Raw genomic sequence first — 24,277 nt, forward strand, 5'->3', positions numbered from 1 at the left:
CAACACTGGAACTAATGAAACTAAATAAAATGGCAAAAATAAAATAAGGATTCAGAGGTTTACCTGAAGTCCTCGAGGTTTTTCTGAATGTCAGAGAGGAGAGAGTCCTGCAGTGTTTTAACATACTGTTTGTTTGTTTCTTCAGGGTTCAGTTCCATTCGTCGCCAGTCTTCAAAAAATGTACACACACAGACATTAAACATCAAATACAAAGGGACTGAGGGAAGCACATGCTAAATATATACTAGATATTTTATTTGGTAAACCTCTAAATGATTACTGCAGGTCAGCAGCTTACACTGAAATCAAAATTACTTCAAAAGATCAATTTAAATGCTGCCAGCCAGGCACACAAAGACATACTTACTAAGGTCAGAAGAAACTGATTCAGGAATGGGAACTTTTAAAATCTGAAACAGAAATAGGGTTAGGGTTAGTTTGATCCATTTCCTACAAATTAAGTATCACCAATGTCATCACCGGCAAATTTGGTCACAAACCAGCAACTCTCTATTAGATGTGAGTATCTTATGTAACATAATACAAATGGAAATTTATTCTTATAATCAAAACGTAGACCTACTGCTGCCCGGTCTATGAAGACGTTATGGAGCTCCTTTCTTGTTTCTTTGGAGTTGGTTTGCTTGTAATAGTCAGCATAGAGGTAGCACAACTGAGAAAAGAAAACACACAAATGTAAGAAACTCCTCTAAAAAGCAGAATAAATATGGCTCCAGTAGAGGGTCTTACCACAGGAGCAGGGTCAAACTGAGAAATGACATGATGCAAAAAAGCTGCGAGGTGGGCAGGACGAGACTTGAGCTGCTCAATACTGTTAAAGCTGTTACACTGGCCATTTGTCTGCAACACAGTAAGCCCCACAACTCACAGTTCCTTCAAAAAGCTCGTGATGGAGGATATGTCATAAAAGAAAAAGACGTTAAAGCTATCCTAACGTACCTGCTCCTGGTCCGAATCAAAATAGTCGTCTTCTGCTCCTATAATTTGCAAGCCAAGGCGGCAGGGAAGAGGACTGCTGACCGTGGTGGGAGAGACGGTGTCCTGCAAAAACATACGTCGACACCCTGATAGTTGAAACCTCTGACATGTCACGCTGAACTCGTGTTTGGCAAATACCAACAAAGCAAATGGAGTGAATGAATAACTTTCCCCAAGAAAATGAGAACAACCCAGAATGGTTTAGATACCAGGTCAGTGACGTCCTCCGTCTCTGGGGAGTAGACGGGGTTGAAGCTGTCTTTAGGAGAGCTTTTGGGGCTCGCGCAGGAGTCTCTTGGACTCTGGGTAGAAGGAGATCCAGGTTCGAATACACGGGATTTCTGGAAGAGGGATACATTTTCACATTTTCAATTATCGCCCACCTCTAAAAGTAAAAAAATAAGTAGTAATGTTTCTGCCTGTGCATGTGCACACGTTTGCATGCGTCCACTCATGTTTGAGGTTGACCGATATTGTTTTTTTTCTATTGCAGATGCCCATATGTAGGAGACATGGTCAGCCGATATGTACTGCTGATTTTCATGTTGGATATCTTGACATTTCCATCTTATTTTCATGCTAAAATGTTACTAATAACACCAGTTGATGCACAACATTTCTGAAGCTGAATCAGTTTTTGAACTCTGAATTTAACTAACTGTTCAATCTTAACTTTGAGCACTGCTCAGTGTTAAAGTCAGACACCTAAATACAGTTCATTTAGATTATTAATCATGCAGATGTTATTAGTGAACGTAAAAATTTGTTTAAATTAAATTCTGCGACAGCAACGGGCTGCCCGAGGATGTGCCTGACTTTAAATCATATTTACTAAGGATAATTATCAGCCGCTGCTGAAAAAACAGTAAATATTGGTCTCCACCAGTTCCTGTGCATGTCTGTGTGTAGTGCTAGCAAAACAACTCCTCAATCGCAACACAGATTCTGAAGAAAGTCTGAAAAAGTTTTCAATGTGAACTGATTTACGTTTGGAATCTGTTTTAATTCAAGATGGCTTCCAAAGCTAATCAACTTTAGCCAACACAGAAACCGCTACAGCTCAGTCGCTTTTACAGATATTGAGCTAAAATTTGATGTTGTGACAGCTGGGAGTCCCTCAAAACACAAACTTTGAATTCTAACTAATTGTGCAAAGTCCTATTTTTCAACCAAATCGTCCACTTCTCCATCTTTTCTCAGCGCAGAATGTTCTTGGACTAAGACACCGCAGTGAAATGTGGATAACAATATTAATAGGTTACAGTAAACGTTTATTGCTTTTGTGTATTTGCCTGTAATCTTGTTATTATTTTTCTTCTTTCTTTTCTCTAGGAGTATGTGCAGCTGTTACGAGTGAATTTCCCCGCTGTGGGATCAATTAAGTCTAGTCTTTTCTATACTAATAAAGATAATAATAGCAACAAATCTGAAAATTAAAAAAATAATAACACGTGTTGTTGATATTTTAACAAAACGTTGCATATACAGTATGAAGACTGAAACAAGCTGGTGTTCTCTAGAGCTCAAAACTATGGTGATTTTTATTTATTTATTTAATTTAAGGAAGTGACATTTCTGACTTCATGTAAACTTACTGGAGTGTTGTTCCACAGCAGGTCTATGCAGTTGTTTCCTTTATGAGGAGGGGTCCAATCTGTCTCTGATATGCTACCATTGTCTTCATCACCACCGGAAACAGCCTCCTGAGGAAGCATGCAACAATTTATTTATTTTTGTTGATTATGATCAGCTAGAGAGTCACAGTCAGCCTCAAAGGCTCACAAAATGACCATTTGCATGTGTGCAAATACATTTAGAAGTCACACAGACACAAAAGAGATGCTTCACACAGAGGAAACCTAATCCTCTGATGAGATTAGGATTAATGTTTGTCTGGAATCATCTCCAATGCTACACAAAATGGAGTAAAAGATTGCTCCTGTGTTTCTGGAGCATCTCTGTCTGTGAATATGGTGCTCAGAGGCTAAAATTGCAAGTCGGTACCTGTGTTGTCCCAGTGGCCTTGAAGAGCTGACCCTGCAGCTGTGGAATGTGTTTTGTAGCTTCCTGAATGTCTTTCAGTAGTTTGGGGGAGGGGTTCCTGCTGTACTCCTTTTTCATGACCTAGACAGTGAGAGATGAGGTGAACAGGAACAACTAGTCTGGGACATCAGTGTAACATTCTGGCAAATACACAAGTAGACTCAGGAAAACTCACATTAGCTTAAAAAAATTGGGCCTTGATTTAAAAAAAGAATCATTGCATTTACAGATTGTTTCTACTTTATTCCTACACAAAAAACAAGTTTCCATTAAACATTAAATGTGATCTTTGGATTTTTAACAAACATATTCCTTAGAAAGACGAATTAGGGATGAAACCTAATAGGAAAACAATATTAAAGTAAAAGACACGAGACAATAGTCTTTGTTATGCTAACCTGCAGCTCCTGCTGCTCCTTTGATAGAAACTTTGCAAAGACATTTGTCCTCTGGTCGCAGAAACTGTTGTTCTCGTCCTGGGGGAGACAAAACCTAGCATTCTTAATCTGGGCTTTAAACACACACACACACACACACACACACACACACACACACACACACACACACACACACACACACACACACACACACACACACACTTATGTACCACATGCACATTTTTTAAAGGCTGAGAACTAAAGAAAGCACCACCATTTGGAATGATGGAACAAAGATAAAAAAGCAATAATTTATAAGACAGAAGAAGAAGATAAGAGTGTCCTTGTAAATAAGAATGTTGACAACAGAGACAGAAAATAAACAAGTAACGTATGTTTAGTACATATTGTTGTTGTGGGGAAAAGAGGCGGTCCTGAGGACTGCATGAGCGTTCGGTGGCTGGAGAGTTCGGGGAGGATACCCTAACGCCGAACACATCAGGCTCTGCCTCAGGCAACGGGATCTGAGCGAGCCCCGGAGGTCGCCCCAAAACCGTGAGGGCCACATACGAGCCCGCTAGAATAAAACACCAAAAGGATGATTAAGTCTTTTCAAAAAGGTTTTTATCATGACATTTAAGTTAAATATAAGCAGAGCAACTAACATTTGATAAGTTTCACAACTTCAGTGTGATTGGACTGTGTCACAAGGGTCCCGTTAACCTGCAAGAAAAAAATGGCACATAGAGGGGAAATAAAAGCATTAATATAGATGTTCAGAAAATACAATCTAATAACTCATTCCACAATTTTAAATTTTAAATTGTAAGATGTGGTGGGAAAACATAAAGTACTAAGTGTCCAGCAGGGGGCAGCCTACAGCTTCTGTATCAGAGCAGCAGGAACATGGAGGCCTGCAGTTTAAAGAAACATAAACAGATAACTACAATACCTTGATGATCCTGTCTCCTGTCTGAACACCTGCCCGCATAGCAGCCCCATCTGGTGAGGGCAAAGAAAAAATAACACATTTGTAGTGGAATAACGCTACACATTAGATCTCCTCAAGAGGCAGAGAAATAAAATAGAGCTAACAGATTTTTTCAGGGGAGTGGGGTTAGGGGGTTAATAGCGAAGACATCCCTGCTGATATTTCTACACAAAGCAAACATCACGTTGCCTTGACGGAGCAGATGTGGCAAAGTGACTATTTTGAAAGACCATAACAGTGGTTATGTTACAAGAAGGACCTGTTTCACAGCTCCACCCCAAACAAAAGGATTTAGGCATGAGACAGGTTATTATGAGAGCCACGTCTGACTCCACCGTCAGCAGGAGCTGGAGTCGTTTCTACAAACAGCAGCAACTGCCCCGACGAGGCTGTGAACAGATGTGGCACTGCTAGCGGCTGCTGTCCTTATTTTAGCCTGCTAATGTAGCGAAACGACGGCTTCTGACAAGCCTGTTTCAGTTACACGAGCAAGTTAAATACTGTAATACGTCCACGAACCTTCTCAGTTTGTACAAAGTGTTTAACTCAGAGCTGATGAAGAGGAGCAGAGATGCAATTCAGCTTTCCCATCGAGCTTTGGGCACGGTGAACATTTAGATGTGTTTTTGTCAGAAAACGGGGTCCATCTCACACTAGATTGAAATTAACAAGTAATTTCTCCATCTCTATTTGATTCCATAACAAGTATAAACCATACGCAAAAGAAAGACAGTTAAACGCTGCCCAACATCGACGACAGAGCAACTTAAGTCTTCAAGTGTTTCCTTCCACTTCCCCTTTCTTGTCTCACCACAACCGAACATATTCTGCAGCATTTTGAGTTGTTGTTTTGTTTCTAAGACTCGGTCTCACCTTCTTTGACCAGCTGCACAAACACGGGGTTATCGCCACTGACAGTGAACCCAAAGCCATTTTCATCTTTCTGGATGATCACACATCGCTGGACTAGACCTGCAAGAGAAACAGGACAAAACAATGTGGCCAGGAAGTCAAGTAAACATACTCACAACTAAACCCCCATGTCTTTTCCGTTTAATGGATCTTGAAATTGTGTGAAATGGTTTTTGTTGGGTAAAAAATGTTTTCAGTGACAAAAGCTTTTATTTTTAGAAAGCGGATCTCTGTTACGTTTCACTTCTCTATATAAATGAATAAAAATACTGACTCTTCGGTTTCTTCCTCTAACACAGTTAAATTAAGGTTGGCGTAAAAATGGAGATGTCTGCAATCAGCATGAAGAGAAACCCAGTAAAGCTGTTGTGCACATGGAAGGACAATCGTGTTCATTTGATCAAAAACTAAAATTCATTTTCAAATCCTAACAAATCTGTTGTCGTTCCAAGGCTCCGGATGAGGATTGTTACTCGTCAGGTTCTTTAGGCAGCGTTTGTGACTTGTATGATAAGAAGAGATTAGCGCTTATCTCACGGCGGGGCTACACTAGACTGACAGCAGAGTAAAACTCACGGTCACAGAAAGAAAAATACTCAGGAGGGGAAAATAAAACATTCTTGTACTTTTCAAAACATATTTTACGATTTTTATTAACTATTTGACAGATTTAACCTTTTAAGCTTAATTCTTGTGTTTTGTCCAAGATTTTCTGGTCAGAAGCAAACAATCGAAGTGAGTCCATCAATAAGGATTAGCGGAGAGAAAGAGGCACAGTCATAGAGGGAGGGGGGTTGTAAAACCAGGGTTAGGTAGAGATGAAAGGGGGAAGGGCGAGAGTGGGGGAGCATGGATGTCGAGGAAAGAGATAAAGCCATGTGGGTTAAAGAGCTGGTGTGAATTTGCCTCTGGAACTGATTTTCTTTTGCCTGTTTTCCATGTTTTTTACTGGGGTTTGTGAGCTGCTTAGATGGTATTCCTACACACTGATAAGTGAGAGTGCTGTTCTAATGACTGCTCAGGTTAATCCATCTGAGCTAATGTATTATTCAAAGCTTTAACTGATATGTAATCAGCACCCTTTGCTAAAATGCAAGGAAATGTTCTCTAGAGAATAAACTGACCTTTCATATTGACAGTGCACCTTTAGAAGCACCAAGCCAAATAGAGGGGGCATAAATTGTTGAAATACAACCGGCAAAACTACTTCCTGTGAGTGGAGTTTGAGTATTTGGGGTTTTGGCTGCTGTTCGGTGATAAGGATTTTTTTCAGACCCTCTTTGAAACAGAACCAGAAACAAAAACTGTTACCAGCACGAGAGAGCGGAAAGTAGCTGAGCAGAGATGCATGATGGGATGACGAGGCCCCATCATCTGTTAACATGAATTCAGGAAACAAGCCAAACCCACTGAGTGCTTAGTTTTACACTGAGAATAAATCAGGGTAAAAATACCCTGCGTAGGGCTTCATTGACCTTCAAAGATTATTTAATTCAAAATGTGCAGAAATACCACCCATGACCTGGCTCAAGTGTTAAAGCTACACAGTTCAACAGGACCTTGGTAATCCTAAAGCTGTGAACAGCCGCTTAGGTCTTATATAACAACTAGTACAGACGTTAAGAGCCAAAACACACGATTTTAATCTTGGCTGCTGTGCAGAAGCATACATTAATTTGAAACATGTTTTTTTTTTTTTGCATTATTCAAGGAATAATAAAATTGCAGATTCCAGTTTGAAATGTCTCCTTTTTTATAGTGGCCAGTGCAGATGGGTTTTTTTATGGACTGGCTGCATTCATTTAAAAGAACTAAACTTATTGAACTTTATTTTAACCATTGGCAATTTCGCACCAGGCTCTAAAAGCCGTGACACCAGAACATCTTACCACAGGACTCAGGCTTCCCCTCTGCTAGCACACTGTTGTTGCCACTCTTCTGCACCACCAGAGCGTCTGCCCACAGCCCCCACCAGACAGCACAGCAGCGCACAAACAGAACAAAACAAAAACAAAAACACGTGGAAAGGAAACACAAAACAGGAAAGAGAAAATCATAAAAGCAGAAACAAATCATGAAGAAGAAAAAGTAAATGAACACAGCCTTAAAACATACTGGTTTGGATTAAACTAGAGTCCATTTGTAAAGAAAATAATGCTCAGCAGAAATGTGTGTTTTTTTTTTTTTTTTTGCATTTTTCCTGGTGCTCCATATTTGTTTCAAAGTCTATAATAATGACTAAATCCACAGGTTCATAACTATCAGATTTTTTATTGAACTAGAAATTAAACATTTGAGAAATTGATATTCTGGTTAAATCATCTTGTTAAATAAAGGTTAAATAAAGTAAAACAAATCTATATGCTTATAGTTATAATTTCAGGGAGGAATCTGACGCAGTTAAATCCGAATCAGCAGGTTAGCAAAAATTTACAATGTGTGCATCTGTTTTCAACATTTTCTACTATAACCAAACCATTATAAAATTATTTGGAGAAATCAGGTAACATTCAAAACAACTGGTCAAGTTCATGCAACATGCAAATTAATATTAGCAACAAGCATAAACAAACAGCGCAAGCTTATATGCATGACAACAAAAAAGCACAAATGAACAATGTTTATAAAGAGGGGGAATTAAAAGATTAATATTTTTATTAAATAATGGAAGCCTTTTTTTGGGAATTGCATGTATAAGCAGTGCTAGATAAAACAGGACATTTCTTGTGTAACCACTGAGAAATTATATCTTGTCTAAGATTTGTTGCATCACACAGAGATCAACTACCATTTGGCACTGAGGATTTTTCTGCTGTTTTGAGTACAGGAGCTTCAGTCATTTCTTAAACCGCGCTGCCTTGCTTGTGGACAAACACCAAAGGGACAGCCACCATATTAAACCGATCTGTTATGGAACCTCAACAAGCTCATCCTGCAAAAAATGGGATTTGATAAAATAACAAGCTTAGAGACTTTATGTGGCCTTTATGCCTGGAAGCATAGTTTTATGTAAAATTAAAAGAACTATCTGGACTTTGCAGATACAGAACCATCCCAGTTTTAAAAAAGCAGAAAAATTCCTGTTCAAACTATTATTTTAGAACACATAACACAGGTAAGCACTGTCCAAGGCTCCAGACCGTAACTGTTTATGCATTCGCAAATAATCCATGAGATTGACCAATTTTCTTAATTAGGAAAAACATTAAAGTAAACACCCAATCAAACACCGTTTTAATTGTCATCATGCAGCTTATTAAGCAAAAAAGTGTGTGTGTGTGTGTGTGTGTGTGTGTGTGTGTGTGTGTGTGTGTGTGTGTGTGTGTGTGTGTGTGTGTGTGTGTGTGTGTGTGTGTGTGTGTGTGTGTGTGTGTGTGTGTGTGTGTGAAGGAAGAAGCTGAGACATAAATATTGTAAATATTGCACCAGGACAATGCGGCCTAGAAACAAGGGTGAGCAGGTTGTCTTTATTTATTAAAAAAAAAAAAAGATCTCTTGTTTCTTTTTCTGCTTTTTTGTGCTATGTTTGTATTTAAAAAGCTCAGAGTCAACAGTGTAAAATTTCAACCTCATGTTGACGAAGGTTGTTTAGAAGATGAAGTTGGCTTAAAGTAGTTAACTGGCTGGCAAAAGAAAATTAAAATTCGACTGAAGGACAACACCATTAATCCTGCTTCAGTAATGAGACTGAATCGTATCTGCAAAGGCTGGAGTCAACTGCACAGGTGACTATGGTGGCTATAAAACTCAGAACACCTGAAGCTGACTAATGACAAATGTGGAAACTTTGCTGTATTTATGGCTCATGTTCATTTGTTTAAAAGAGAAAATTGATTCTGACTGAATTTATGTGGGAGTGAAAAAGAAAAATAAGCAGCTAAAGTGTAAAATATTCAAGAATTGATGCCCTTCACTTGTCATTGCAATGGATTTGGTACTTACTTTTGCTTGAACGGATTTTAAGGTAGTATGATGGAATTTAGTTCCAACCCTAAAATCTAAAAATGCATGTTTGTAAATTTTATGATCATAACTAAATGAATTATTCATCATTAGTGTAGCAGTGACGGAAATATATGTGCCAGAGGGAAGTTAGTGCTGCTTTTAAATGTTTAGCTGCTAAAGTGCTATTGGTGTTAAAAGTCTGGAGCCCTGCAATTACAAACAAAATATAAAGCACACACTTTCACCATTGCAGCAAAACACAGCAAATTTGTTCCATTTGACAAACAGAATGAATAAAGCTTAGAAATAGAAAACAAAATTAAAGCTGCAAGCAGCGTCGTTCGGCCCTCGCAGCTCCGCGCCGCTCCGGCCTGGCCGGCAGCCCGAGGCAACAGGGCACGTCCGCGGAACAGAAACGTCGGCCACCCCGACACCAGAAACCGCTAACGGTCACCTCGTCCGCACCTCACCCTGACTCAGCATCCCCTCTGAGCCCATCATTATACTACATGTCTCACCAATAGGGCAAACTCTATCTTTACCACACTGGTGGTGTGATGACACAGGCCAACTGTAATGCTTTTCTGACCACGTTTTTTTAAAGTTATTGTAGGTTAAAGTTATCTAGGGGGCGCTGTGACCATCCCAATCCCAATGAGGTCAGCTTTGGCTGACAAGATGTTTTTCTGTTAAATTGGCATCAATCGGACAAAGCATGGCTTGGGGCTGACAGTTTTAATGACTCTAGGGGGGCGCTAGTTCAGAAAATAGGCCACGCCCACAATCTTCAGCTGTCTATTTCTCTTGGGGGTCAGACTAGGATCACTCACCAGAAGTTTCGTAGCGATATCACGAAAACTGAAGAAATGGGACGCAAACGTATTTCCTTGGTGTGATGGCGATTTTTGCCATGCTGCCAAAGCCCCGCCCTTTTTCTAAACCTACTTGTACTGGATACCAAGTGACCTCAACTTGTCTACTGCTATTTGCCAGAGATTCCTATTGATTGGGTAAAAGGAGTCCAATAGGGACGTGAAAAAAAAAGAGTGGCGTGGCGAAAGGTCAAAGTTTGAGGCTTAGCCACGCCCACACCTTTCAACTTTTGAAAAATCCGACGGTGGAATTTTTTCCCCTCTGTCTTAAGAGTGCATAGCAGAAGCTTGAAGGCGATTGGTGAAAAGGGCGACGGAGCATCACTCTCCAAACAACGTGTGCGAAAACCACTAAATCGCGTACTTTGACCAAAATGGCCGACTTCCTGTGCAACTTTGCGCTTGGGTCCAAGAGACTTTTTTGTAGGTCCTGAGACACCACATTAGTGTACCAAATTTTGTAATCCTCAGTCAAAGCATGGCTTGGGGCTATTAGTTTAAATGGTCCTAGGGGGCGCTATTTAAGAGAATAGGCCACGCCCACAAACTTCAGCTGTCCATTTCTCTTGGGGGTCAGACTAGGATCAATCACCAGAAGTTTCGTAGTGATATCACGATAACTGAATAAATGAGAGGCAAACGTATTTCCATGGCGTGATGGCGATTTTCGCCATGCTCTCAAAGCCCCGCCTTTATTCAAAACCTGCCAGTACTGGAGACCAGGTAACCTCAAGTTGTCTACTGCTGTTTGCCACAGAATCCTGGTGATTGGGTAAAAGGAGTCCAGTAGGGAGCTGTGAAAAAAAGAGTGGCGTGGCGACAGGTCAAAGTTTGAGGCTTAGCCACGCCCACACCTTTCAACTTTTGAAAAATCCACGGTGGAATTTTTCCCCCTATGTCTTAAGATTATATAACACAAGTCTGAAGGAGATTGGTGAAAAGGGCAACGGAGCATCACTCTCCAAACAACGTGTGCGAAAACCACTAAATCGCGTACTTGGACCAAAATGGCCGACTTCCTGTGCGACTTTGCACTTGGCTCCAAGAGACTTTTTTGTAGGTCCTGAGACACCACATTAGTGTACCAAATTTCGTAATCCTCAGTCAAAGCATGGCTTGGGGCTGACAGTTTTAATGGTCCTAGGGGGCGCTATTTCAGAAAATAGGCAACGCCCACCGGATGTTGACATCAGATCTTTTGGGGGGCCGGACTAGGATCACTCACAAGAAGTTTCGTGACGATATCTTTAGAAATGACGAAATGGGCGGCAAACGTAAGGCCACGGCGGTACGCCTGACTTCGCCGCGCCGCCACAGCCCCGCCCTCTGCCGAAAACTCCCATAAAGAGACGCCAAGCAACCCCAACTTGTCTTGAGTTACCAGCTACAAATTTGTGGTGATTAAGTGAAATGGGGCAATTTGGGACCTTTCACAGTAAAACTTGACCTTTTTGCTCCTGAGGGGGCGGGGCTTGTGTGATGTCATCATCCGACCATTCAATTTACTTTGTGGGTGGATGACGAATGACCACAGACAGTTTGGTAACTCTATTCCATTCAGTTATGAAGTTATAGCAATTTAAACTTTTTTGGCGAGCAGTCAAACTTCGAGGCCTGGCCCCGCCCCTTCAACATATACGAAAAGTCAGAATCCTTGTCTCATTTTGTTCACCCATCCCTTCTGAACAATTTTACACAATTTATGAGACGATCGTGCAAAAAATGATCGAGCAATCCAATCAGAAACGGACCCTAAAAACGGCAGAAACGGCTAAAAATCGCCATTTCAACCCAAAATGGCCGACTTCCTGTTTGATATTGACCATGGTTGCAAGAGACTTTTCTGTGCGGACTGATGAGTACTAGAAGTGTACCAAATTTCATAACTGTACGATAAACTAAGCTTTATGGAGAGGGTTTTTTTTCACCTTGTAGGGGGCGCTGTTCAGCCATTTTCTTTGCGATTTTTTTTGGGACCTTTAAAATATAAAATTTTTCACCAGGCCTGACAAGGTTGCAAAATATTGTGAGTTTTGGGGTATGTTAAGGTCCCCAAAAAGCCGTTCAAAGCGGCACCGGAATAATAAATAAGAAAAAAGAAAGAATAAACAGAGCAAAAAAACAAGAGGCCTTCGCAGCGCTTTCGCTGCTCGGGCCTAATAAAAGCTGTAAGTAAGTAAACATCAAAAAAGAAGAAGTGTAAAGATGTAAGCCTGAAAGTGAGACTGGGAAGTTACCTGTAGGGTCAAACTCATTGGAGGGAGGTGAGGTTTTGTCACTTTTGGGTTTCTTGTCTGGGGGGTGGTCTTTACTGAGAATGCTGCTGGTTCTAGGGAAAGAGGAACGAGGGTGAGTAACAGGTGGTGAATGTGACAAAAAAGATGTGATGATGAGTGCTTAAAGTAATCATGTGGCCAAGCATTGTAGAGCATAAATCCTGCCGTGCTACTGCTCTCCGTCAACACAATTCAGGAAAGCGAATATTTGAGAAATGTTGCATGAATAAAGAATTAATGAGTATTTATTACAGTAAGATGTTCTAATAGACGAATGATGTTGAGTGTCCTCGCTGTCTCATGTGACAACTGAAGAGGATGTGCAACCATTCTCCTGAGAGCTCAGAGACCAAGACCAGATAAAGGACACTCCTCAGTGGAGATGCCACGAGGCCAGACTCCGACATGAACCTTCAGACTCTATGTATGGCTGCTTCTGCCCATTCTGGCCCCAGCTGTGAGAGGCCTCTGTTCCCGTTCACAGAGGAAGGCAGTAATAGGCTGCTCATGGAAGAGGGATGTCTTTGTCACTTGTGTGTGTGTGTGTGTGTGTGTGTGTGTGTGTGTGTGTGTGTGTGTGTGTGTGTGTGTGTGTGTGTGTGTGTGTGTGTGTGTGTGTGTGTGTGTGTGTTCATGAAAAAGTGGGGGTTGGTGGTGTATGTTTGGTCAAGATGCTGAGGACTTCTGTGTTACAGCACAGTACCAACTCCAGTTCTCTCAACTGGATCTACGTGAGGTCCAACTACTATTAAGCAGTATTGCAGGATATTATCATCAGAAGCACATATGGAAAAATAAAATGTCTTACCTGATTGCTTTCTTGTTAAACCTGCAAAAGAAGCAGATACAAATCAGGAAACCAGGCTCAGCAGACTCATTTAGTGGTAAACATGATAATCCTGACAAACATCAAAGTTCTTCAGCTTTAGATTAAAGCGTTTTTTCAGGTCAAATGTCTTCAGCTGTGTGGATCACAATAAAATCCCTCACACACTGCCCAATCTATTTGTAAAAAACACGTCTTTCAAAACAGCCAATTAAATATTACTTTCAAAATTACACCAAGAGGATGATTATTGTTAAGAACTGTAATTGAAATGGTAGCAATGTGCTAGAGGTCATCCATCCATCCATCCAGGTCAAATGTCTTGCAACTACTGCTCCATTCCCAAGTCAGCAAAAAGATAATTTCTTCTAGTCCTTCAAAAGTACTCGATGCCCTCTTTCAGTGGGGTATGATGTCAGAAACAAAAATGAGTGGCAAACTACAAAAAATGCACAGACCAACAGACTCTCATCATGGTGGGGGATGTGAGTGCCCAAGACCCCAGGAGTTAGGCTGTTGAGAACGGTTTGGAACTATAGGGGAACATGTGTTTTAAAATGCTGCACTTGACACTTTTGGACTAAGCACTGTTTTTAGATCCAGTCATAAGAAGTGAAAAGTAGCATTCAAAGAGTATGGCCTAAATGTATCGGTCAGTTCTAAAAGGAGAACTTGCATCACTTGCAAACAAAAAGTAACACACAATTTACAGAATTCAACCTAACACAAACATTTTCCCATTCTTTATTCTTAATGATAAATTATTCAAGTACCGTGTGTTGTGTAGGCTTTTCACTGTGCTGTACAATGTGATCCTCATCTCCAAACACTCTTAGGGTACTTCTTCTATTTGCACTCCATATATACAACAGCACTTTCAGATATGATAGATTATGAGTCAAACCCTAATCTTCCAAATGATGAAGTGCCTCTATCATCTAAGTGGCTTTTCAGCTCTGCGTTATAGAGCAGACCATTATGGGATAGGCAGAGCCATAAATATATTTTAGAAGAAGAAACCGTGTTTTGTCATTGTACATTCCTTACTTATACAAACTCTACCTATCATCTAAATGTGTATTGCTAATCTGCAGCCATTAAGCTTAAAACTAAAATTAGGGGTGCACCGATCTATTAGCCAACCAATATATCAGCCCAGATCTCTTTTTTTTTCTTCAAAATGGTGAAAAACTGCAATCTGTGCCCCCCTAGTTAATGCTAAAACAAATCATTGCCATAGAATATTTTTTGTATAAGTGTGTCAAAACAGGCACAAAAGTCTTGTTTTCAAAATTAGAAAAAAATAAAGTCTAAAGGAACAAAAATGATTTTGTAGTTCAAACAGCAATGCTAAATATGTTCAATTATATTTTAAAAACACTACCTCATGTCCAGTTGAAACTGGTATTGTTTCATGAGTATTCATATTGGTTTTCTCAACAAAAGGAAATTGAAACATTGACGTAATCTGCTGTTAGTTAAAACTAAATTAGTATTGGTAAAAAAAATCTGTATCGACAAGGTCTGATTTTTCTCAAGATTGGTGATCGGCCAAAAACAGCAATCGGTGCACCCCTAACTGAAATATTTATTTGAATTTATTGTAAAAAATGTAAATTTGGGCTTCAATGAAAATGATGGAAAAGAGTAAAAGCATGCTCAATTTTTACTTTTTTGAACACATTATTTATTGAGTTCAAATTAGTGATGCACCGATATAAAATTTTTGGGCCGATACTAGGGCTGTCACGGTAACCGCAAAAATGAAATATCGCAATATGAAGAAACCCACCGCGCTGCATCATGGGCCACCGCGATTACTGAACTTGATTCAACTCAATGATGCATGTTGAGAAGGATGGCTGCACTGGTATCAAAACGAAATGCTACTTCGCTCCTTTGGGAGCACTTTGGTTTTCAGTACGTCAGCTGCTGCGCAGCCAGGGTCCTTGGCCGAGACAGAGCTGCCACCAGCGGCAAATAAATAAATAAATAAATAAACGCTCGGAGACCTGCTGAAGTCCCGGACAAGCACTGCTTCTGCAACCGTCCTGAAGAGAGTTTGAGCCGAGCTGGAGCTCACTCACTACCTGCAGGAGGAATGCATCGACCCTAAAGAAACCCCCCCGACATGGTGGAGCAACAACCGGGAGAGATTCCCTTTGCTTGCCAGTCGCACGCAAGTACGTGTGTGTTAGTGCAACGAGCGCACCATCCGAGAGGGTTTTCAGTGTTGCTGGAAATGTTGCCACCCCTCTCAGATCCTCTCTCAAACCGTATATGGCTAACATGCTGGTTTTCCTTGTAGGTAACAAGGACGTGACCGAGCTATAAAGCACCGTCATTCGTGTGTGTGAAAGTGAAAGTGAAATTATAGTGCCCCGCGCCCGGTACATGTAATTTTTTATGCTTGATTTTAAACAACTAAACAAAATGGAGACTTGTTTCTTATTTGTTAGATGCTGCAGCCAAATTTGCATTTAAAAGTTTAACCTTCTCCTGAATTTTGTTGTTTTTAAGTTCAGTCGGACTCCGACTGTCGGAGAAACAAACGTTACTGCGATCTGTGTTGTTACTGCCCTTTGATCTGCATTCAGTAAAGTGTTATAAAAGAAGGCAATTTTTAACCTTTTTCAAATGTGTAAACATTATGTTTAGATAGTACTGCAATAAAAAAAAAGTGCTGCAATAATATCGCACACCGCAATATTAAGCCACCCTGAATCACCGCAGGGGGAATTCCTCAACTGCGACAGCCCTAGCCGATACCGATATTAAGATCACTGTTATGGCCGATAACCGATATTTGCAGATACCGATATACTGACATTAATGCTTCTAAAATCAGAAGATTTTGTATAAAATGAAAATGATCAAAGCCAATTTTACATTATTATGTACACACATCACACACATGTATGCTTCTGAGATGATTTCATTCAATGTTCACATGACTAAACAAATACACATCACCCCTCGCCCTCTGAAACAGGCAAACAAATGGAGACAAGATGGAAAAAATATCAGTTGTTAATATTGGCCCAGTTTTATTTATCAAGCATTTACCGATATGTTAAAAAAATGATTAACATCGGCTGATACCGATATCCACCACCAGACACCAGAGGTTCGGGGAGCCGTCAGGCTGAAGAAGGAGGCCTACAGGGCGTGGCTGGTCTGTGGGTCTCCGGAGGCAGCAGACAGGTACCGGATAGCCAAGCGGGGTGCAGCAGTGGCAGTTGCCGAGGCAAAATCTCAGGCGTGGGAGGAGTTTGGTGAGGCCATGGAGAAAGACTATCGATCGGCTCCAAAGAGGTTCTGGCAAATTGTCCGGCGCCTCAGGAGAGGAAGGCAGCAACTCGCTCACACTGTTTACAGTGGGGATGGGGAGCTGCTGACGTCAACTGAGGCTATAGTCGGACGGTGGAAGGAATACTTTGAGGAGCTCCTCAATCCCACCAGTGCGCATTCCGAGGAGGAACCAGAGCTGGGAGGCCTGGGGATGGACTGTCCGATCTCGGGGGCAGAAGTTGCTGAGGTAGTCAAACAACTACACAGCGGCGGAGCCCCGGGGGCGGATGAGGTTCGTCCTGGGTATCTCAAGGCTATGGATGTTGTAGGGCTGTCATGGTTGACACGTCTCTACAACATTGCGTGGTCATCGGGGGCAGTTCCTAGGGAGTGGCAGACCGGGGTGGTGGTCCCCATCTTTAAGAAGGGTGACCTGAGGGTGTGTTCCAACTATAGGGGGATCACACTCCTCAGCCTCCCTGGAAAGGTCTACTCCAAGGTACTGGAGAGGAGGGTCCGATCGATAGTTGAATCTCAGATAGAGGAGGAGCAATGTGGTTTTCGTCCTGGCCGTGGAACTGTGGACCAGCTCTATACCCTTGCAAGGGTGATGGAGGGGGCATGGGAGTTTGCCCAACCAATCCACATGTGCTTTGTGGATTTGGAGAAGGCTTATGACCGTGTCCCCAGGGGCACCCTGTGGGGGACGCTCCAGGAGTATGGGGTGGGTGGCTTTCTGTTAAGGGCCATTCAGTCCCTTTACCAGAGGAGCGTGAGTTTGGTCCGCATAGCCGGTAGTAAGTCGGACCTGTTCCCAGTGAGGGTTGGACTCCGCCAGGGCTGCCCTTTGTCACCGGTTCTGTTCATCACTTTTATGGACAGAATTTCTAGACGCAGCCGTGGTGTGGAGTGTGTCGAGTTTGGTGGCAGGAGAATCTCGTCTCTGCTTTTTGCGGATGATGTGGTCCTCCTAGCTTCATCCAGCTCTGACCTTCAGCTCTTGCTGGGTAGGTTCGCGGCCGAATGTGAAGCGGCTGGGATGAGGATCAGTACCTCCAAATCTGAGACCATGGTTCTCGACCGGAAAAGGGTGGCTTGCCACCTCCGGGTCGGGGGAGAGGTCCTACCTCAAGTGGAGGAGTTTAAGTATCTCGGGGTCTTGTTCACGAGTGAGGGTAGGAGGGATCGGGAGATCGACAGGCGGATTGGTTCGGCGTCTGCAGTGATGCGGACGCTGAGCCGATCTGTCGTGGGGAAGAGGGAGCTGAGCCAGAAAGCCAGGCTCTCGATTTACCGGTCGATCTACGTCCCAATCCTCACCTATGGTCATGAGCTTTGGGTAATGACCGAAAGAACGAGATCGCGGATACAAGCGGCCGAAATGAGTTTCCTCCGTAGGGTGGCCGGGCTCAGCCTTAGAGATAGGGTGAGGAGCTCGGACATTCGGGAGGGACTCGGAGTAGAACCGCTGCTCCTCCGGATTGAAAGGAGCCAGTTGAGGTGGTTTGGGCATCTGGTCAGGATGCCTCCTGGACGCCTCCCCGGGGAGGTGTTTCGGGCATGTCCTGCCGGCAGAAGGCCCCCGGGTCGACCCAGGACACGTTGGAGAGGTTACATCTCCAATCTGGTCCGGGAACGCCTTGGGGTCCTGCCGGAGGAGCTGGTGGACAAGGCTGGGGAGAGGACGGCCTGGAGCTCCCTAGTTGGGATGCTGCCCCCGCGACCCGGACCCGGATAAGCGGAGGAAGACGAGAGAGAGACGAGAGACGTGATACCGATATCGATGCCGATATATTGTCCATCCCTAGTTGAAATAGTTTATTTTAAGTTATTTATGAGTTTCTGCTACTGGCTTTTTAAAGAATGTCAAATGGAAGGAAAATACCACACATAAATGGTGAAACTTATAGAATTAATTAAACCCTAAAAGCTCAGCATTAAAACACAAAACAGAAATACAAATGCATACTGATTTCTGAACACAAATCTTTCCTGCAAGTTAGCATCCCACATTAACTCTCTTTCTCCCTGCGACACTGAGTCCCATTCAGAACCATGCAGGGGCAGCTGAATGACCCATTTATGGAAAAGCCTTAGACTGTAATAAGTTCCAGAGTCTCTAGCAGAGAAAAAAATGGTTTAAGCAGCCTCCTCCCTAAGAAACTTCTGATTTCAAGAGACGGAAAAGTCAGCACACAAAGCTCACTCTGAAATGTTACAAGAAAATGCACAAGTTCAGGGATGGCAAACATAAGCTGGCAGATGTCGGTTGATCACACAAGAACAAAAGAATAACACACAAATCAACTAGTTCTGGGATTGGTAAGTTTTATGTCAAGCTGTCCATAATGGTGTTGCTAAAACAGGCAAATAAAAATTCTAACCAGATGAAAGGGCAGTAAAGAGTACAACTAAAGGAAACAACTCGATGCAGAAGTTTTTTATGACATTACTGACAGCAGTACAAATAAAAGAGTATTGCAACTGTCAACATAATATGAATCTTGAGTCATTCATTCAAAGTACTTGTTTCACAACTACAGTAAAACACAGCACCATCATTATTTTTCTTCAATTATATGTGCTGTTCCTACAGAGCAGGTCAAAAATAACTTGCTGCACAGAACCCTGAGGTTGTGATGCTTTTGGTATACGTGACATGAAAATATCGCATCATGGTTCCAATGACTGAGTTATAATAATATTTAACTATTTTTCAGGGTCTGGTGTTTAAAGTGAAGGATGTTGTGCTAAAGCTGATGCTAAGGTTTTAGCACTTGTTGATATCTGACATCATTTTCCACGGTGAAATGTAACTTCCAGAAACAGTAAGTCTTGCTGGCATTAACCTAATTGTTGGGGTGTGCTATTCTGAGTTTCAATCTCATGAGAGGAGACTTTTTTGTATTTCAATGTGAAACGTATTGGGATGATAGGGATCCTCAATAACTATGCAGAATTCTTAGTGTACACCAGAAAATATTTCATAGTACAACAATGATCCTTGACAGGGTTATTCTTATGCATGTATTCATGAATGCTTTTGCACTGTTACAGTTGAGTTAAGAGACGCGATAGTTGTGTGATTAAATGTTAAGGGAGCTGGTAAGAGTTAATAGAGCTGCAAGAAGCGAGATTATAAGTTGTCCAAGCTATTTGTTGGACTATTTTAATAAATCACCTTTAAGAGCAAATTGTGCACAAATTTTACAATAAGTACTTCCAGTGCCATGGTAGCTGTAATACATAATGCATTGCTGCAGGTAGCCACAGAGATCAGAGATTTATCTCTTATGTGTCTTTGAAAAAATGTTGGTGGCAAAATGTTCTAGCAGATTGTGGACAGTCTGCAGTATGTGGTTTTCAAGAAGTTTCTTTAATGGCAATGTTTTTGCAAGTTTAGAGCAGAAACACGTTGGTTGACAAGTTCAATGACTTAAAGTTTTTCATTGGACAATATTAAAATATGCTGGTGTTTACGTAAACTGGACTATTTTCGCAAATTCACGTTAAACCACTTCCGATCTTAAAGTGGAGTAATAGGTCTTGTACGTTCGTCAAAAGCCTGTTAAATCAGCACGTAAACATGTCTTCTAACCTCTGGTGGAGGATCTACAGGTGGCAAGGGCCAACTTAATTCTTTATCAATGTTATTGTTCCATAAGGACATAACACATTAAAACAGATTATCATACAGTAGTTACAATATTATTCACCAATAAAGAGTTTAGTTTAAAAACAGTAGAGCAGCATGGCTTTGGTGGGACAATGGTAAGCACAGAGTGCTTTGTTATTCATGTTAGCGCTACGCTAACCATCTTGTCACTGTATAGCAAGAATAGCTCTGGAAGTCTAGTCATGAATGAAGTATATTCTTGAAACACAACTTATACTGTTTGAATTTGTCTTCATCTTTAAGCAGTTGTCTGGAGAAACCAACTTGGTTGAAATCTTTCAATCTAGTAAATACATTTTTCACATTGCATCTGTCCAATTGCACTGTCATCTAAATGTACATGTGACTGCCCATGCACGACACTAATCTGTTGAGCTTCATATCTCTCTTGAGGTTTCCAGCCTTATCAATCCAAGTCAAATTTTCCTAGACATCACAATGGCATCTACGAATTGTAGTTTAAATTATGCAACTTAAAAGGCTGTGAAACTCCACAAAGTAACTTAAGCTTGAATATATTAATAACTTAATTGTGGTAAGTTGGGTTATAGCACAGGATAGCTAGCCTAGAAATATAGACAAACACTAGAAATATGGACAGACACTAGCCAAAGCAAAAGGGTTTGAACAAAAAAACAAAACATTTTAAACACATGCTTTGCACCTAGGGCTGTAGCGAAGCCTCGACGAAGTCGACGGCTCGATTCTAAAAATTTGTCGACTTCAGATCCGGAAGTCGACGCACCGCGCCCACTTGTTGCATCCCCAGGAGTTTGTAAATAGAGGAGGAATCTGCCTGTTCTTCCTCTAGTTCGCCCTCTTCTCCGCCTTCACTAACATCTCCGCCAAATACCGAAGACCCGGAACAACGTCCGTCCACTACTAGATTATTTTCCTGTTTTGCCCCTTCGTCTCCCGGCAACGGACAACAACTTCCGGGGTCAGATGCGCTGCTTCGTGTCTATCGCAGATGTAGAAAATCACCGGGAGCGCTTCTCCCTTCATAAAGGAGCTTCTTTCAGACATTAGGAGAGCTGTTTTGGTGGTAGCAGTCTCTCCTCCGTGCTGGTCTGTTTGCTGCTGGGTGTTTTTGGTTTATTTAAACTTGGTAACTTGAACTTAATGTTGGTAAAGCTACTGTTAGCATATTCGCTAACAGCTTCTTGCGTTGGGATAAGCTGTTACGTTTTGGTTTAGAGTTCATATTTTTTGTGGTGTAGATCTCCCTTTTATTACATTTAGAGTGTTGTGGGTTTTCGGTTTAGTGTAAAATACCACCTGAGTTTGGTTTAACCCATAAGACCACTCGCCTCACGCACATAAGTGACCAAAACAAAGCAGCATGGAGACACTCCATCTTCTACCACCTCTCAGGCAGCAGCCTGCACTCCCAAGTTCTACACGTCATCAGAACATAAACAACCGCAACACAATAAATGCAGTGTTATACAAAATGGAAGGCCTGTAGTGTTTATTCTCTTACAGTAAGAATTTATCAATTTTTTTTGAGGAATTTATTTGAGATTTTCTGGTTTTTGTTAATTGTGCAATAGAAAAATAATCATTAGATTAATTTTCTAAATAGTCATTAGAATAGTCGACTATTCGATAAAATAATCGTCAGAATAATCGTTTTAAAAATAATCGTTTACCCCCAGCCCTATTTGCACCATTGTAATGGCTTTGTGTAACTAGTGTTTTTCTGTAGGGACAAATTCTTCACGCATGCACAAACTTGAATTAAATCAAAGAGATATATTTCACTGTATGACTCACCTTGAGTCAAAACTTGTAACTTTAATAGTGTTTGTTAACACTTACAAGCAAGCTTAAAGTCTTAATGATTCTAAATTAAAGCCGTTACAGGTATTGCTTGACGTTTAAATTTCTGTGTATTTCCACAGATAACACACTGATTTAGAAGGATCCAAACCAGCATGCTAATTAAAGACCCATTTATTTATTTTAGAGCACAAAAACAGCAGGTTTAACAAGTTACTGAGCTAACTTAATTCTTCAGCTGCTACGCTGTCATAACACTCAAGAGTTAAGACCTCATGCCGCACTGGCCCAATAAAGTTGTGGGGAGTGAGTAAGCGAGAAAGAAGGCAGAGTTAGACGAGAATGGGACAGAAAGGAGGGGCAGAGTTGGAGCGGGTTTGGGCTTGAATGCTCCATTGAGGTTTGGTGTTATGATGGAAAACTGTGGCAGAGCTGAGCCAACTGCAGCAAAAGTGGCAGCAGGAAAGGCTGGGACCCAACCAGAGAGAGAAAAAGAAGAGGACGAACAGTTCTGTGGGAGAAGGACTCAAGAACACAGTTTTTGTCAGTGTGTTTGTCTTCCTAACTTAAAAGAAAGTCAAATATACAAGGAGGAATGAACCCATTCATGCAAAAATAAGAGAGGGAACTTCAAACAGTTCTCTGCCTAATCCAGTTGATCATAACAGATTTCGACACATGACCAAAGTTTAACTTGGGAGTTGAATTATAAGCAGCTAACTTGGTTGTTAGAACAAACCCAACTCACTGAAAGTAATGTCAAAATTATAAAGACAATAAAAGATCAAAGGAAACATTGTATGCAGCCCAACACATACAACATGTGGTTGTACAGGAAACGTGTACAAATAAGGACTCTTATAGGAGGATAAACACATTTCACCAGAAAAAAAGTGTTAAGGGGGCTGGAAGAGGTGGGGCCAAGCTAAACACTGATAAAGAATTGGGCCGCTACACGAGGTGTCAGCAGGCTGTAAGATCAGCTGGAGGTATGTTCCTGGAAGAACGAAACAACAGAGGTCATCCTGAGATGGTACGACTGAAAACGGTACTGTCAATATGCTGGATGGAATGGTTGGCTGGTTCAGAGCTACGAAATGCCAGTAGCTTGCCAAGCAAGTACCTTATGGAGTCTGTCATTCAAAGCACCTCCTAAAACAAGTCTGTGATTTTATCTGAAAAGTGTAACAATAGTCTTCTGAACAGTCTGATTCAAGCTGGATGCCAGCCAGCAGGTAGGAGCACAAACATACTGTTATCTAATCTGTACACCTGAGTCTCACGTAAACAGACAGCCTGCATGACGTCACTCCTCTCGACTCCCTGCAAGAGCAAAAAAAGCTGTCTACACCCAGACTGTCATACTTCTTCATCCCATGCTATCTAATACAGTGTAGATTAAAGGTACAAAAAAGGAAATAAATCCATGAGGCAGAGTGGAAGGCGTGATAGTAAAGGAACAAGACCAAGAGGCTTTGGGGCTCAAGCTACAGCCTCAGGGGGGAATCCGTGCCCTTTCTGCCCCAATAAACCTCATCAGGATTCCTGACATCAGGGCCTGGGGATAGACATTTCTTCACGCTATCCTGTCTGCTGTCCTCGAGCAATGAGAAAGGGGAAGCAAAAAAAGGTGGTTCAACAAGTTAAACTGTCTGCACCATTGCTTAGTCATAATTCCTGCTGCAAACTCCTGAGAACACCAGTGATCAGATTACGGAAATCTTCACAAAACTGTATTTTCCCTTTCCTTTTATAAATTGGGGTTATAGTACAAAGGACCTTCTGCTTGATGACAAATCTCTTAGCTTTAACAAATTTATGTGTGAGTGTGTGTGCGCACGCACGCCTACATGAATGCATGTGTGTGTAGTTACAGATAGGCACCTGGAAACACAGACATAAGCCCCTTTCATGCGTGCACTGCTTATGTAAATAAGTGGGTGTAATGTCTGAGTTACCCCACCAGTGGTTTTCCATTACAGTTTGCAGTATAAATCTAACTGGAGCAAATCCAATAACATATATGTATTATTGTAAATACAGTACAATTACACAACAGCAGTGGGTTGATTTGGCTTCTGGTGAGTTGCTCAGAGAATAATTCTCCTACATTATCCAGTTGTCTGTATGTCTAATGTGATGTTGAGAAAAAACACAAAAGATGTACCAATCTTAATAGCAGATCATTAACATGCTGCATTCAGCTAGCTTAGAAATCCAGACCAACCGTAGCAGCAGGAAAAACATTTTGCTCTGAAAGTTGGTCTACCCACGCTTTTTTGTAGCC

At 41.5% G+C, this 24,277-nt stretch overlaps 1 protein-coding gene across 6 annotated transcripts in view; it reads right to left on the reverse strand.

Moving 5' to 3' along the window:
• arhgef12a (Rho guanine nucleotide exchange factor (GEF) 12a) overlaps positions 1–24,277 on the reverse strand; it is a 44,823-nt gene that overhangs the window by 10,022 nt on the left and 10,524 nt on the right. For 4 of the 6 annotated variants that reach the window (XM_015951559.3, XM_015951561.3, XM_015951560.3 and 1 more), the window contains exons 2-17: positions 13,224–13,244; positions 12,377–12,468; positions 7,212–7,277; positions 5,284–5,382; positions 4,372–4,421; positions 4,085–4,142; positions 3,824–3,996; positions 3,441–3,518; positions 3,004–3,123; positions 2,595–2,702; positions 1,209–1,340; positions 961–1,062; positions 751–861; positions 584–673; positions 368–410; positions 64–169 (exon numbers count right to left, since the gene is read on the reverse strand). In XM_015951559.3, coding sequence (XP_015807045.1) covers positions 64–169; positions 368–410; positions 584–673; positions 751–861; positions 961–1,062; positions 1,209–1,340; positions 2,595–2,702; positions 3,004–3,123; positions 3,441–3,518; positions 3,824–3,996; positions 4,085–4,142; positions 4,372–4,421; positions 5,284–5,382; positions 7,212–7,277; positions 12,377–12,468; positions 13,224–13,244 — 1,449 coding nt within the window. The remainder of the gene's footprint in view (positions 1–63; positions 170–367; positions 411–583; positions 674–750; positions 862–960; positions 1,063–1,208; positions 1,341–2,594; positions 2,703–3,003; positions 3,124–3,440; positions 3,519–3,823; positions 3,997–4,084; positions 4,143–4,371; positions 4,422–5,283; positions 5,383–7,211; positions 7,278–12,376; positions 12,469–13,223; positions 13,245–24,277) is intronic. The other 2 variants (XM_015951563.3, XM_015951562.3) reach the window with 1 other exon arrangement.

The sequence above is a fragment of the Nothobranchius furzeri genome, chromosome 13 (assembly GCF_043380555.1).
Source record: "Nothobranchius furzeri strain GRZ-AD chromosome 13, NfurGRZ-RIMD1, whole genome shotgun sequence".
In the NCBI taxonomy this organism is placed as follows: domain Eukaryota; kingdom Metazoa; phylum Chordata; class Actinopteri; order Cyprinodontiformes; family Nothobranchiidae; genus Nothobranchius; species Nothobranchius furzeri.